The 12,724-nt window shown below is 52.5% G+C and overlaps 3 protein-coding genes across 3 annotated transcripts; 2 read left to right on the plus strand and 1 right to left on the minus strand.

Moving 5' to 3' along the window:
* Window positions 1-783: 783 nt before the first annotated feature.
* On the minus strand, window positions 784-2,473 carry BO72DRAFT_257282 (Pal1 family protein). The gene is made up of 3 exons (XM_040940100.1): window positions 2,194-2,473; window positions 1,701-2,127; window positions 784-1,650 (listed from the first exon to the last, which is right to left on the minus strand). The coding sequence occupies exons 1-3, from the start codon at window positions 2,245-2,247 to the stop codon at window positions 854-856; spliced, it is 1,278 nt and encodes a 425-aa protein (XP_040796817.1). The 5' UTR covers window positions 2,248-2,473; the 3' UTR covers window positions 784-853.
* Window positions 2,474-7,188: 4,715 nt separating this feature from the next.
* Window positions 7,189-7,638, plus strand: BO72DRAFT_352544 (RNA polymerase II mediator complex subunit Soh1; the record flags this gene model as incomplete). Its single annotated transcript, XM_040940701.1, has 1 exon — window positions 7,189-7,638. A coding segment is annotated over one exon (450 nt), but the record flags the coding sequence as incomplete, so codon positions are not given.
* Window positions 7,639-8,549: 911 nt separating this feature from the next.
* On the plus strand, window positions 8,550-12,669 carry BO72DRAFT_452301 (uncharacterized protein). The gene is made up of 2 exons (XM_040945699.1): window positions 8,550-9,224; window positions 9,313-12,669. Exons 1-2 carry the CDS (start codon window positions 9,010-9,012, stop codon window positions 12,473-12,475), a joined length of 3,378 nt encoding a protein of 1,125 aa, XP_040796819.1. The 5' UTR covers window positions 8,550-9,009; the 3' UTR covers window positions 12,476-12,669.
* Window positions 12,670-12,724: the final 55 nt, after the last annotated feature.

Consider the following 12,724-nt stretch of genomic DNA (forward strand, 5'->3'; position numbering starts at 1 on the left):
GGGAAGGGGAAGAAGAAGGGCTAAAGTAACTAACTGTAGCTCCGCGTAGGTCCGTCCCGTGTGACTGGAAGGTGGAAAGGAAAGTCTTATGTATGCGGGTAGTACTGAAGAACCCCCTTGGGGCTAAGTTGTATGATAACGAGCCATCATTGCGAGCCCTAGAGGAGAATGACATGTGATGGTAAGAGGATAGTATCAAGGCACCTACATATGTTGTAGGGTGCTTGATTGAGGATTTCTCTGTTCAGAGGTGGGTAAACAAGAGAAAGAGTTGGATATACTAGGCAGGAAGTAGTGCTAGGTGAACGAAGCTTGCATCTTTGATTCGGCTAGAAGTACTGCGTGAAAGTACTTGACAAAAACACAATCCCTGGGAGGGAGAAATGAGAACAAGGGTCAAGTAGTCTGTCTGGGAAAGGAAGAAGAAAACCATGCTTGTTACTTGCTTGGCAGACAAGCCCAATACAGCACATCCGGAAATCCTGACCAATCGCTTTCACCTGATTGATGTAATACATACATTCTTTACCCCAACCTCTTCGCAACACCGGTCTCGCTCAATAAGGCCAAGCCGTCATCTGCTATCTCGCGTCGCTCATGGATGGTCGCTCTCGAAGATTGCCGTCTCTTCCAAGTTATGTCAATCTATTGGGTCTCATGCTTCCTTAATGTTTCCATTTCATCAACGCTCTCATGCTGTCATTTCCTGTTGAAAGCAATCTCTGCGCCCTGACGGGGATATGGGGATATGAGGATGGATGTGCTGCCAGCGCGATGTCCACCGATAAATGATTACTCCGGCCATACAGAGTAGAAGATGAAACCGGGTTACATGAAAAGATCACCTCCTTGCTCAGTCGTTGGTGACGCGCCGCTCGGGACGGGGCTTCCGCAGACTCTTCATGCGATTGATGAAGCCACCACTGCCACCACCACCAGCATTCTTGTTCTCGTCATAACCACCGTAAGACCGTTCGTTGGTAAATCTCCGCTCCAATCCCGTGTTCTGCTTGGGACTGCTCGATGAACGCGCCCGTCCACCCACAGGGTCCCGCGCCTCCTCAGAGGAAGTGATCTGAGCGCCCTTCTTCTCCCACGCATCGTCGTAATCTTGGAAGAAAGGGTTCTTCTCGTTGGCCTTGATAGTACCGATGTGCCCGGCAGGGACAGGCGGGCTGTACGTGGCTTCCGGGGAGCGACCACTAGGAGCACGGTTAATGCCCCGTAGTCTTTGTGCCAAACTCTTCTTGCGCTGAAGACCACCGCCGTTCATACCGCCGCCTGAGCCTTCCGAAGTAGTTCCCCGGCGCTGAAGCTCCGCTTGGCTGACTGGAGCCCCCTCCAAGAACGTACTAGTTCCCAGTCCCATGCTCTCCGATCCGTGGACAGGTTCAATGCGAGCAGTAGGGTCAAAGTTGGGGGGGTTGTCAGCTCTGCGAGGTTCGCTTCTCGCACTGGCCGCAAAATCATTGAAGCCTTCCTCGGTCCTTCCGTGGAACAAATTGTGGTCAATGTCTAGGTTGTTCGGTCCGGAGCCTCCCAAGGCCATGTTAGCCGAGTCCTTAGGGAAGGCCTGCATAGGTGCTGTGCGCACGCCCTTACGGTTTCGATTCGGGTTGCAAGCATCAAACGGTCCATCGTGATGGAACACTGCACGGGATTAGTGATGACATCATCATTTGAGCAGTTCTATCACTTACTTCCTGTTCCGTAGATGCTAGTCACATCCAATTTGTCGATAATATCGAGTTGGTAGTTGTTCTTCTTCGAGGACGACGAGCGAGGCTTGCCATCCTTACCCTCCTTTCCGCGAGCCTCCCGCTCTCTCCGTCTTCGTTCCCGGCGCTTTCTTTCTTCCTCGGTATCCACGTGTTTCGGGCGCTCCATGATCGATGACTCGGAGTTGCGACGGGGGCGTGGTCGGTCGCGGCCGCTGGGCCGGGAACCGCTCCCGTTCCGCGGAGGGTCAGCGAAAATATCTAGGTGATCGCGTGCGCGGCGCTCGGGGCGATCCCTTCGTTCACTGGAGTATCCATTCGGTGCAGGCTTCTCCGGACGGGGCGGGGCGGGCCTGAAGCCGGCAGGTTGCGCGGCAGGTTGCGTGGCAGGGTTGAGAGACAGGTTTTCCTATTGAACGAAGCACTCCTGATTAGTCTTTGCGGCGACACCGTAAAGAAACAGAGAAGGACGTACAAAGAGGTCGCGGGTGTTCGAAGTCATATCTTGACTTCCGACCGGGGATACCATGGTTCCTCCAATAGGGGCAGAATGTGGCGAATCGAGGTCGTCGAAAGGGTTGGTCGAGGTCGGTCGCTCAGGTCGGCCGGCGGAAGAGAATGAACTGGCAGAAGGAGACAGCGCCCGGTTTCTGAAGGGATTGTTGGAGCCCAAGGAAGGCGCATGCGCGTGTTGGACGACGGGGGCTGCGAAGAGGCAGAAATAAAGTTAGCATCAGAGAAAGTGAACGGGCGACCGGGGGAAGCACGGTCTGAAATAAGACCACATTCTTGACAAGACAGCAACATTCTGGCCCAGGGGAAGGGCCCCGCCGAAGGTGAAACGGCAGCGAGATGACGACTTAGGTGTGAGACACAACGAGGCAGAGGAGAAGAAACCGGAAATCAGCAAGATGACGCACCTGACGGGCCCAGCGTCACGCCGGGTGGGTAGGAATAGGTTGCGGAATACTGGGAGGCATTCATGGTTGCGAAAGTCCACGCAATGCGAGGTCGAGAGCAGGAACGGTCAAGGAAGTTGATTGGGGAATGGAGGAAAAAGACATCCAAAGATAAGGAGGTAAGTGGATGGAGGTGGATGATCAGGGGAGGGTCGAGAATGCGAGGACCAACGCCAAACTAGAGTAAGCTTAGGCGTTGCTGAAACAGCGATGCCGCGGCCGACGATTTAGGAGAGAATAATTGGAGGAGGGAATTAAAAAAGGAGCACAAGACGTAGGGTGTCCGTCCGTCTGGCGGTCCGTCAAGTCAAAGTCGAGGCCGAAGAAGAGGCCTTGCACAGAGGAATGTGAGAATCCTTAATCTCTTTATTTTTAAAATGCAGAAGTGATTGGCCCTGATTCTCGCCAGTGGCTGCTTTCTGCCTGATGAGAGGTGGTTGGTGGTTGAAGGTGCGTTTAAGTGGTCAAATTGTTCCAGTTGTGGAATTATTTAATTCCCGAATAAGGTGGGGGGGGCTTTAAGAGGAGCCTGGAGGGGTTGGAATAGGAGTCACAACAGGTGGGATGAAGAGGAGGATATAGGGGGGAGTAAAGTGAGAAAGGGAGAGAAGGTAGAGAAAGATGAGGAAGAAGAGAAGAGAAGAGAAGAGAGGGAGAGAAAAAAAGAGAGTTGGGGAGAAGAAGGAGAAGAAAGGAAAGACGGAGAGAAGGAAGCGGACGGAAGGGAAGGAAGGGAAGGGAAAGGGAAGCAGGATAGGTAGACAGTTAGAGTGACTCGAGTGAGCAACTCGGATGATGGTGCTGTCTGGTTACTTGCTACTGGTGCTGCTGCCCCTGGGGAAATATCCAGAGTCACGGCTAACTATAGTTTGGTCCGATGCATTAAACCACGGTTCATCCACTGAAAGGGGGCGGAGGAGGAGGGGAAGAAAAGAAAAAAAAAAGTGGAGTGAAGGCGAGAAGCTTTTGGCTTCGGTTATTGGGGGATTTTAATTTGACATGCAAAAAGGGGGGGCGAGAATTAGTAGTAGTGTACGGAGTACTCAGTATGTCAATAGTAAATCAGCTTGGTTACTGTGCAGTACTGAGTACATTCAGTATAAGAACAAGTGAGAGGAGGGGAGAGGGTAGAACACAAGCAAGATTCTCAGATATTGAATATGACTATCTAACTATGTAGTATGTATGCAGTGTACTGTGTATGTGTCTCACTGTCTTATCATTATGGATTGATCTTGATAATGTCTCTCTCTCCTTCCACCCTTCAGGGGCTAACCACTAACTAACTACTTACTGAAGGAGAACGTTCTCGCTCTCCACGGGTTGATTAGTGAGTGAGTGACCCCAGATCAATTTGAGCCACATCGGATCCTGCAAGCCAACAACTAGTGGGAGCTTCGCTCTTCACAACTACTACTACTACTACTACTACTACTACGATTGACTAACTTACTCCTGCTTATGAATACTATAGCATTGGCCATTGCGTCAACGCTTCCCTCGGGAATGTGGCCCTTCTTTATGCCCTTCCTTCAGCCTGTCTGCCCTCGATCAATCCGGATCGACAGAGCGATAGACACGCTGATGATGATCTTACCCCTGGCTGGCTATTGCCCACCACTTTCCTAATCAATAATGCCTACAATACCAACCGAATACAAAGTATATTCCATCATCCATCATCCATCATCGCATCATCGCTTCCTTCTCCGCCTCTTCGCATCATAGGGGCGATCATCTAATGCACCTCTTCTTCAGGGTCGGCCCTTCAATGACTCACCTTGGCGAAATCCCCCTCCATCCCATCTCAACCTTACATACATAGTTGGTAATTTCCCTTTCCCCAAAGGTGGGTTTTTTCTGGAGTCTGCCAAGTCACCCAGCAGATCGTCCCCCTGCACGAACCGCGCGGACGGGAACAGGGTCGGTCGGCTCATCACACGCGTGTTCCCGCGCAGAAAACTCCCCGGGCGTTCAGGCACACACGCACACCCACAATACACGCATGCCACGGAATGTTCCTGTGTTCCTGTCCTTCCACTTGAGTCCTTGGCAGGTAAGATACCTTATACTGCGTGCACTGCACATCAAGAAGGAAGGGAAGGGACTGCAGCCACCCACACGGTGGCTTTCATTCCCCCTTTGTCTTAGCCTTGATTGCAGAGAGGGAGACACCCTGATCAACTGTGACCAGATCAAAAAGACTCTGTGTGAGTATGTGTCCGCATCCGATGGTATGCTTCACTGTCAGTGCCGGTGACGTTTCCCCCTTGTCAAGTTCCAGGGACATGACATCGTCACATAACTACCGGTACTGAGTAACTAAACCGGGGGGGGGAAGCATATCGTCATGGGTCTCACTCACCTCGCCCAGATCCCCCGGGTTTCCTTTCAGCTCCACTATTCTTAGTGGCTGCTAACGTATGTCTTTGCTTACTTGCATGCCTTCTTTGCTTTTTCCTGTTGTCTTCTTGGGGGATTTTTCCTGATGTCATTTTTTGCTTTTTCTCACTTGCCCCAATTCGGATAAGGCTGGAATAAGATAAGGGCACCGGAACGGTCGGTTGCCTACTCGTGCTACACGGAAGCAACGGCTGTTTGATGCATCTTGTTGGGCAAACCGTTTCAGATTTGTATTCCTGCTGAGGTCCTACGGATCATAAAAATGTGTACATCAAGGTGGACCTCGAGTTGGTGAGTGGAATGAACGAGCAGGAAGGGCTGAAGATAAGCGGCCGGTCGAGTTGGAAAACGACATGGTGTTTGCTTAATTTAACTGGGCTATGTTGTCAGGAGGTTGTCAAGCAAGCTCTTTGCGCTCAGGTGTCATCTAGATGCATGGGCTGCTTGGTCGCTGCCTCGACTGCAGGAATGCAGGAGGACTGAGGTCGCTGGGTATTTTCGGTCTAGGCGTGAAATCAGGCTGGAGGAACTTGGAAGCACCCCTAGAGTCCGGGATGTGCACTTTAGAAGAGAAGCTTACAGATCATGCTCAGCGTCATGAGATGATGAGACATTACCATTTTTTTGGCCGAGTGGTGAGGCCGCTGATGTTCTTTTCATCCGTACAATCTGCTTACCGGGTGCAGACAGAAGCGATGATTCAAGAGGACTCTGATGCTTGTCTTTCCGGGCTTAGCAACCAGGGATGCCGGATTCTGATAGCAACTCATCACGTACCGACTAATAAGTCAATGCGGTTGATCACTATTTTTATGGGTGAGTTGGCTGCTGCATTGATAGACTCACTTCATTTCAACTCATCGTGACTTCCTTGCACAGCAGGGATGTCGACTGTCGCATCAATGGTGGACACCCGTTTGTCATCTTGTGGTATGGTCACTTGCCTGCCACAGAGGCTTAGTAGACATTAGTAGACATTAGTAGACATGTCATATGAGTGGAGTACAGTAGTGAGTTGATCTACGTCAATAGCCATCGCGTGCACACATTGAAGATGCACACGAAGACCACGACTTTGTGGCCTTCGAAGACAGCTCTCAATGAATCCAGAGCCTGACGGCCTCTGTCAGGCACCTTGCTCGAGGGCCCAGTCAAGCTCTTCAGCCATCCTGGTTAGCCACTCATGGCAGTGTAAGATCGTCCAACCTTCCCTCGGTCTGCTAGGACTGTCAAGGACGGCCAGGGGAGTCAAAGTGGCTGTGGGTGACCAGCTTCTTATCACGGCTGTTGGGAAGTAAACACGAAGACTCGGGCGGGGAATTGGTGCAGTCTGCTATCAATAGCAGTGCAGTCTGAGCATTGTCTCAGCCGGGCCTTAGCTTCATTCGTGTATCGGTCATGAAATAGGTTTGAAGGTAATGGTAGTGACTCAGATCTAGTGGAGCTTCACCGGTCTGGGGCGAAAAGCTAATGAATAGTTGGAACATGGCATGTGTGGCATGTGTGGATCAGAGTGCAGAGCAATTCAGAATGACTTAGATTGATATATCTCTATGACACTGTTGACATAGCTGTGGGCTTGATCTGGGTACTTGCCCACCTGTAGTTTAATACTCGCGTGTTAAGGCAAACTGTATCAGACAGGGCCTCTAGATCTTTCGCATCAGATAAAATCTCCAGGAGCGACCCTTTGCATTTCGGAGATTTCCGAAATGACTAGTCACATAGCAATGCTCCAGATTGATGGAAACGCCGACTTCTCCTGGAGTAGATTGGACTGTGCCTGAATCTACATCAGATTGACAGCTCGTCCAGGTTGGAGTGGGGGAAAGTGGGTCTGGCGTATAGCAATGGATGCTTGGCATCTTTTTTACCTTCCCGTGCCGCCAACGTCTGCCGCCCCCCAGCTCCGAATCAAGCTTGCATTGCACAGTTTCTCCCCTCCACCCTCAACCCATCCGGTCGACCAGCTTACGCTCTCTGATCACTACCATTGAACTCCGTGACACCTTTCTAATCTTACACCCTACACGCGGGCCGCATCCCAATCCCTCCAACGCATAACCATGGCCCAGCCACAACAACCACCCACCGACCCAACCAACCCGCAACAACCGCCTCCCCCAACCCTCACCAACCCACGCTTCACTCTCGAGCTCGAATTCGTCTCCTCTCTCGCCAATCCTTACTACCTCTCCCATCTGGCCGTCAACTACCCCAATCTCCTGGGGATCAGCCAGTCCACCGACGAGACGGACGCGACCGACACCAAAGACACCACGACCCCTCGCGACCCCGACGCCGCTGCGTTCGCCGCCTACCTGGCCTACCTCTACTCCTACTGGAAGACCCCGGAATATGCGCAGTTCCTGACACACCCGGGGGCTACGTTACGGGCGCTGCGGCTGCTGCAGGAGGCGAACTTCCGACGGGATGTGATCCGGCCGGATGTTGTCGAGGCGTTGGCGAGCAATGGACTGCAGGAGCAGGTAGTGGAAGGGGACAAACCTCAGGGCGAAGAGCAACAGCAGGATCAGTCAGAGCAGCAGGATGGTAAGGGGAGTTGAGGTTTCTGTGGGCGGGGCTTGGCAAGGGACACAACTAGTACCCTGAAATCATCTGCATGAGGATCGAGGAATAACAGGAGATTACTGGTGATTCGTGTGGGATAGGTACCACTCTTGAGAGAAACCTGGGAAGAATATAAGGGGCTCGCTCGCTCGGTATGTTCACACAACGGTGAATCGCGAACCATGGGTGCTGGGGTGTCATGTGTGACCGAGGTACATATAGTACAAGACGGTCGGTCGCACAGCCATGGCGGTTTTCTGGCTGGCTCGTGAGCCTGATTGATTTCCGGGGTGCTATCCGTCAAGAAGAAAGTGGCCAGTCAGGAAAGGCACTCCACATTTCGGCGACCAGACTTGAAAGTCTCAGAATTGGGACGATCGAGATCTGCTCCGGAATGCCGTGCTCGGTTCCATGCTAGCCGATGTCGCTGGGCTGTTCTTCGCGTGAGAAGATAGATCAGAAGGGGAATACCCTCATATCGAGAGATGTACGTATGACACTATGTGAAGTTAGTTCACAGTCTCTCTTTCCCGTGCTCGAACCAGAGGCTGGGGAACGGTGCCTGGGAAGCAGTCGATGACGTTGGCGTGGGGTTTGGTTGCAGGGGGAAAGAAACGAAAAGAACAGCATCACCAATTAATTGATCGGGTCGATGCGATGACATGCACACACGTGTTAGCTGTATTGTAAACAGTCAGTCAATAAAACATCTATTAGTTGCAATGATAACTCAGTCTAAGACGTATCTTGCTGTGAGATAGTCAATGCATGCATAATTAATGTACTGTACAGTATTCCGTACAGTCACGGCGGACGGGGCTGATTTTCCCGAACCTCTGGAGTGGATTCAATCACCTCCGCCGCCCGCCGCCCGCCGCGTCAACTAGTAATTTACTCTCTACCTTTGGCTACCTTTGAACTTATCGCCGTCTTTCCCAGTCCATCCGAGGGGTGGATTCTCTCGCTTCTGCCTCGCTTTTCTGCCAGCCCAACCACTCAGCCCTGGTCCTTGTTTTGGCTGCTGCTCACTCTTGCTCACTGTTCATTGTGTACTTCTAGCTTTTACTCATTTCGTTGGCGTTACCCCGCTTGTAATCCCCTTCTTTTCTGATCTTTCTCTCTCAGCCCTTCTAAGGTCCACGTTGACCGTTACCCGATCAAGGCTCTTACTAACCCAATTTTCCGCGAAACCTCCTGGATGGTCGATTCATAGACAAGCACACCTTGGCTAGTCTGTCTAGTCCTCCCTTTCCTGTGGTTTATCGCCCGATACTGCGACGGAATCTGCGCATCCCCCTTCCTTTCCTGGAATTCCTCATATACCGCGATTCGGGTACCCATTGCCGGAATATACACCAATGGAGGGCGTGCGCCAGTCATGCCGGCCGAAACACCAGGTCCTGGTGCTGAAATGCTATCCGCAATACCAGAAAGGGGTGCAGGAGGTCAAGCCCAACCCCAGTGAACTGTCGTATCTGCTCTACTATGCCAGCACTCGCCGCAGCAAGCTGACCAAGGTTGGCGCTTTCCTGGAGAAACGGGCCGCTCGCGATGTTTGGCGTCGCAAGACAGGGTAAGTTCGAGCGAAAATGAGTGACCATGTGCTTGGTGGATGTTACGTCTGCTGCAGCAGTATTGAAGAAGAGACTGATCTCGTGTAGCAATGTGCAGGTCACGCTCCAGATCCTTACGGCCCTTATCGAAAAAGTCCCCCGCGACCTCCCAATCTACGCCCGATCCGTCCTCACAATCCTGGAAACCGTGCTCCGCTCTCGTGATATCACAATCGTGGAGGACTCTATCGCCACCTTCGAAACCTTCTGCAGCCATCAGGATGTGGCAGCACTGACAGCGGAGCCCGATTTCGCAACCCAGTATCGCGAGGTGGTACGTACGTATGCGAGCTTTGCGGAGGTCGAGCCATCCTCTCAGGCCAATGCCCTCGCCCCGAGCCTACCCATGGCCTTACGGTGGAGGAACGCGGGATTGCGCGCGATTAAGGGCGTGGTCGGCTCCGAGACGGGCCTGGCGGCCGATGGCGGTGACTCGCTGAGAATTACATTGCCGATCGTACTTCAGAATTTGTGCAAAGGAGATGAGGATCTAGTCACCTCGCTCGAACATCTGCTTGAGCAGTCGGAAAAGGCAGACACCGAGCTCGCTCACAAACGGCGCGTTAGCACCGCGACCGTGCAGACAGTTGACACAGCCAATGGTGATCCGGTGTTGGCATCGCAGTCCGCAGCCGACGCAGACAAGAAGGCCGAGCTGGATGTTCGGCTTCTCGCTCTTCGCTGTCTCGAGCGCATTGTTGTTAGTGGAAGCAGCCGCGGCCAGATTCGAGTCACTACTCAAATTGCGCTGGAGTTTATTCTTCGGAAGATCCCAACTGGCAACACGAGCTTCGCACTGGACACCAGGGAGAACTGGGCTACCTCGCTGGTGGAAATCATAGCCAAGTGGTGTCCTGTTCAAGTCCGGTTCATTATCCCAGTCACTATGATGCAGATTTTAATGGACATGAAACTTAGCGACGAGACTTTGGACGAACCATTTGTTGTCATCTTCATGATTGACTGGTTGCTAAAATCCCCGGTCAACATGATTGGCTTGAGTGTTATTGATATCCTGTTGGGTCTTCTACAGCATATGTCGTTCTTACTGTCTTCTCCCGGAGGGGAAAAGGTGGTGGAGCCGTCCGGCAAAAGGAGGGAGCAGCTCTCTCTCCTTGAGAAGTGCATCGGAGACCTCGCCACTCACATATATTATGGCGATCAAGTTGTTGACATGATCAGAGCCATCTTGACTCGCGTCAAACCTGTAATCTCTCATGACCAGCCACCAAACTCATCTCAGATCGATTCTCCCGGTGCGCGCTCTCAGGCGCCAAGTGTTTCGGGCGACAGCAACTACGTTGCCTTTGCATCTGGTTTTGCTAAGACCACAGCTCTCCGGGCCATCAAGAACATCTTACTGGTGGCGAATTCCCGGAAAGCTGCGGCCGCAGCTGGCGCCGAAACGAGGAACAAAGTGGGCATTCATGTCTGGGAGGGGACGCAGTGGCTGTTACAGGAGTCCCAGAACGAGGTTCGTTATGCGTACGCAGACGCATTCCTGACCTGGCTCAAGTTGGAGACCAATCAGCAAGATCTGTTGGTGAACGACAAGTCCGGCAAGACCCACAATCTGAGACGAGAGATGTCTGACATCGAGAAGAGCGGCAAACGGACCGCTTCTATGGGTGTGAATCAGAGGGAGAAGTCCATTCTAGTGGCCCAGCACAATTTCCTCCGGCTGCTACATTTGGTCGTTTATGACATCGCGTTTGAATCTTTTGCACAGGTTGCTGAGATGCGGCTTTTGCACCTTCTGCTGGCAAGCCTTGTCAATCACTTGGGAGTGAATGCCATTCGCTTCGGGCTTTCTATGTCCTTGAAGCTCCAAGAAGATGTGGGCACTGTCGAATCTCTGCAGTCAGTCACTGCGAAGGTGAACATTGGTAGTCTGGTGTATGGATATCTTTGGGCGGTGTCGGAGAAGTTCGACTTGGAAACCACTAAAGTGGGCAGGGATATACAGAACGAAATCGTCAAGAGGCAGAAGCTTGGTCTCTGGCTTGATCACATTCGCCTACCCCCAGCAAGTCTGGAGACTATCCTCCAAGGCAGTAACAATGCCGCTAACTACGCAGGGGATGTCAACCAGCTTACACCCTTCGGTGAGGCGGAAGAGCTCGTTCGTTGTATCGAGGACTCGTACAACTTCTCTGTGCAGAATGCAGCCAGCAGCCCTCCTTCGTCTCCAGGGCGTGCCCCAACTTTGCCAGTGCTGGGACAAGGGTCGGGTCTCCAGGGCATTCCACAGAGACAGCTCCTTTCTTCCACAGCTCGCGAGCAAATGTTATCGGCTTGGACTCGCGAACTGTGCCTGGCCGCTGCCGAGCGAGAGAAGGCAGAATTCATGTCTATGAATGGATCAAGAGCCGGAACGCTGGCGATTCGCAATCATTTCAACGTGAACCCGACAGAGAGCAGCCCTCCCTCCACCACATCTCCCAAATCCGGCCAGCAAGTTGCAGCTGGTCTGCACAACTCTCGTCGGATGAGCATTCCGGAATCTGCTCGGGTCCGGGCTCACAGTTCCAGCCGGGAGTCTCCGGTGCATGTCAATGATTTGAGACGCGTGCTTTCGATCAATGATCAGGAGAAGCTCCGGCGCCTCAGCCCCCTCAGAGGCCGACTTGATACCTCCAACCGCAGCGTTGTCTCGTCGAGCAGTGAGAGCATGGTCAGCGGCTATTCTTTGTCGGAATTCGACGCAGATGGCATCTCAATCCGCCATCAATCGCGCGACGGCCAGGACGGAGACACGGTGACTCCGAAAGCATCAACATCTTCTTTTGCGGGCTCGCAGATGTACTATATGGCTCACGAGGATATTCCTCCTGTGCCTCCGATTCCGCCCTCTCTGACCGTTACGGGAAACCTCGCCAGCGAGTCGCAACGTTCGTTAGCTTCCGACCGACCCTCGACTGCTCCCGGGCCGCGTGGACAAGCTGCTGTGAACGGGAAGGCCGTTACGCCCGCCTTGCCTCACCATGGCAAAGGCCTCAGCAAGCACAAGAGTCGATCGAGCACCGGTCTGGCGGCACAAGCTGCTGACGGCGACGCTCTTTCGAGTTCCGACCCGCGCCGCGAGGTGACCAAACTTCTGGAGGGGTTCCTCTCGCCCGCTCATGCTGAATTGAGGCCAGGAGGTGCAAGGGCTCGTGGAGGTCTTGGTCGACGGGGCATCAGCGGAGGAATCGGACGTCCCCCGTATTAGTTTTTTCATGTCAATCGTTTTTATTTTTGTTTGTCTCATGATTGCGGGGCTTGAATATACCATCCTACCTGTTACTTTCATTGTTATATTTTCCTATGTTGTATTTGATGTATAGAGGGAGGAGTGCTGTACTGAGTACAAGAACTAATTCGTGTGCATTGGATAGAGAGACTTAATGTATAGGTGTGCGGGAATTCTCACAGGCTCGCAGAGTAAACTTTTGTCCTATTGACATACAGAGAGTAGTCA

The sequence above is a fragment of the Aspergillus fijiensis genome (assembly GCF_003184825.1).
Source record: "Aspergillus fijiensis CBS 313.89 unplaced genomic scaffold BO72scaffold_68, whole genome shotgun sequence".
In the NCBI taxonomy this organism is placed as follows: Eukaryota; Fungi; Ascomycota; class Eurotiomycetes; order Eurotiales; family Aspergillaceae; genus Aspergillus; species Aspergillus fijiensis.

What these genes read in the sequence shown, in the direction of transcription:
- BO72DRAFT_257282 (XM_040940100.1), bottom strand. Translation starts at nt 2,247, where the DNA reads ATGGTATCCCCGGTCGGAAGTCAAGATATGACTTCGAACACCCGCGAC. An exon ending in CGAACACCCGCGACCTCTTT is followed by an intron (nt 2,128 to 2,193) that starts GTACGTCCTTCT and finishes TTCGTTCAATAG; the next exon opens with GAAAACCTGTCTCTCAACCC. An exon ending in TAGCATCTACGGAACAGGAA is followed by an intron (nt 1,651 to 1,700) that starts GTAAGTGATAGA and finishes AATCCCGTGCAG; the next exon opens with TGTTCCATCACGATGGACCG.
- BO72DRAFT_452301 (XM_040945699.1), top strand. Translation starts at nt 9,010, where the DNA reads ATGGAGGGCGTGCGCCAGTCATGCCGGCCGAAACACCAGGTCCTGGTG. An exon ending in GTTTGGCGTCGCAAGACAGG is followed by an intron (nt 9,225 to 9,312) that starts GTAAGTTCGAGC and finishes GATCTCGTGTAG; the next exon opens with CAATGTGCAGGTCACGCTCC.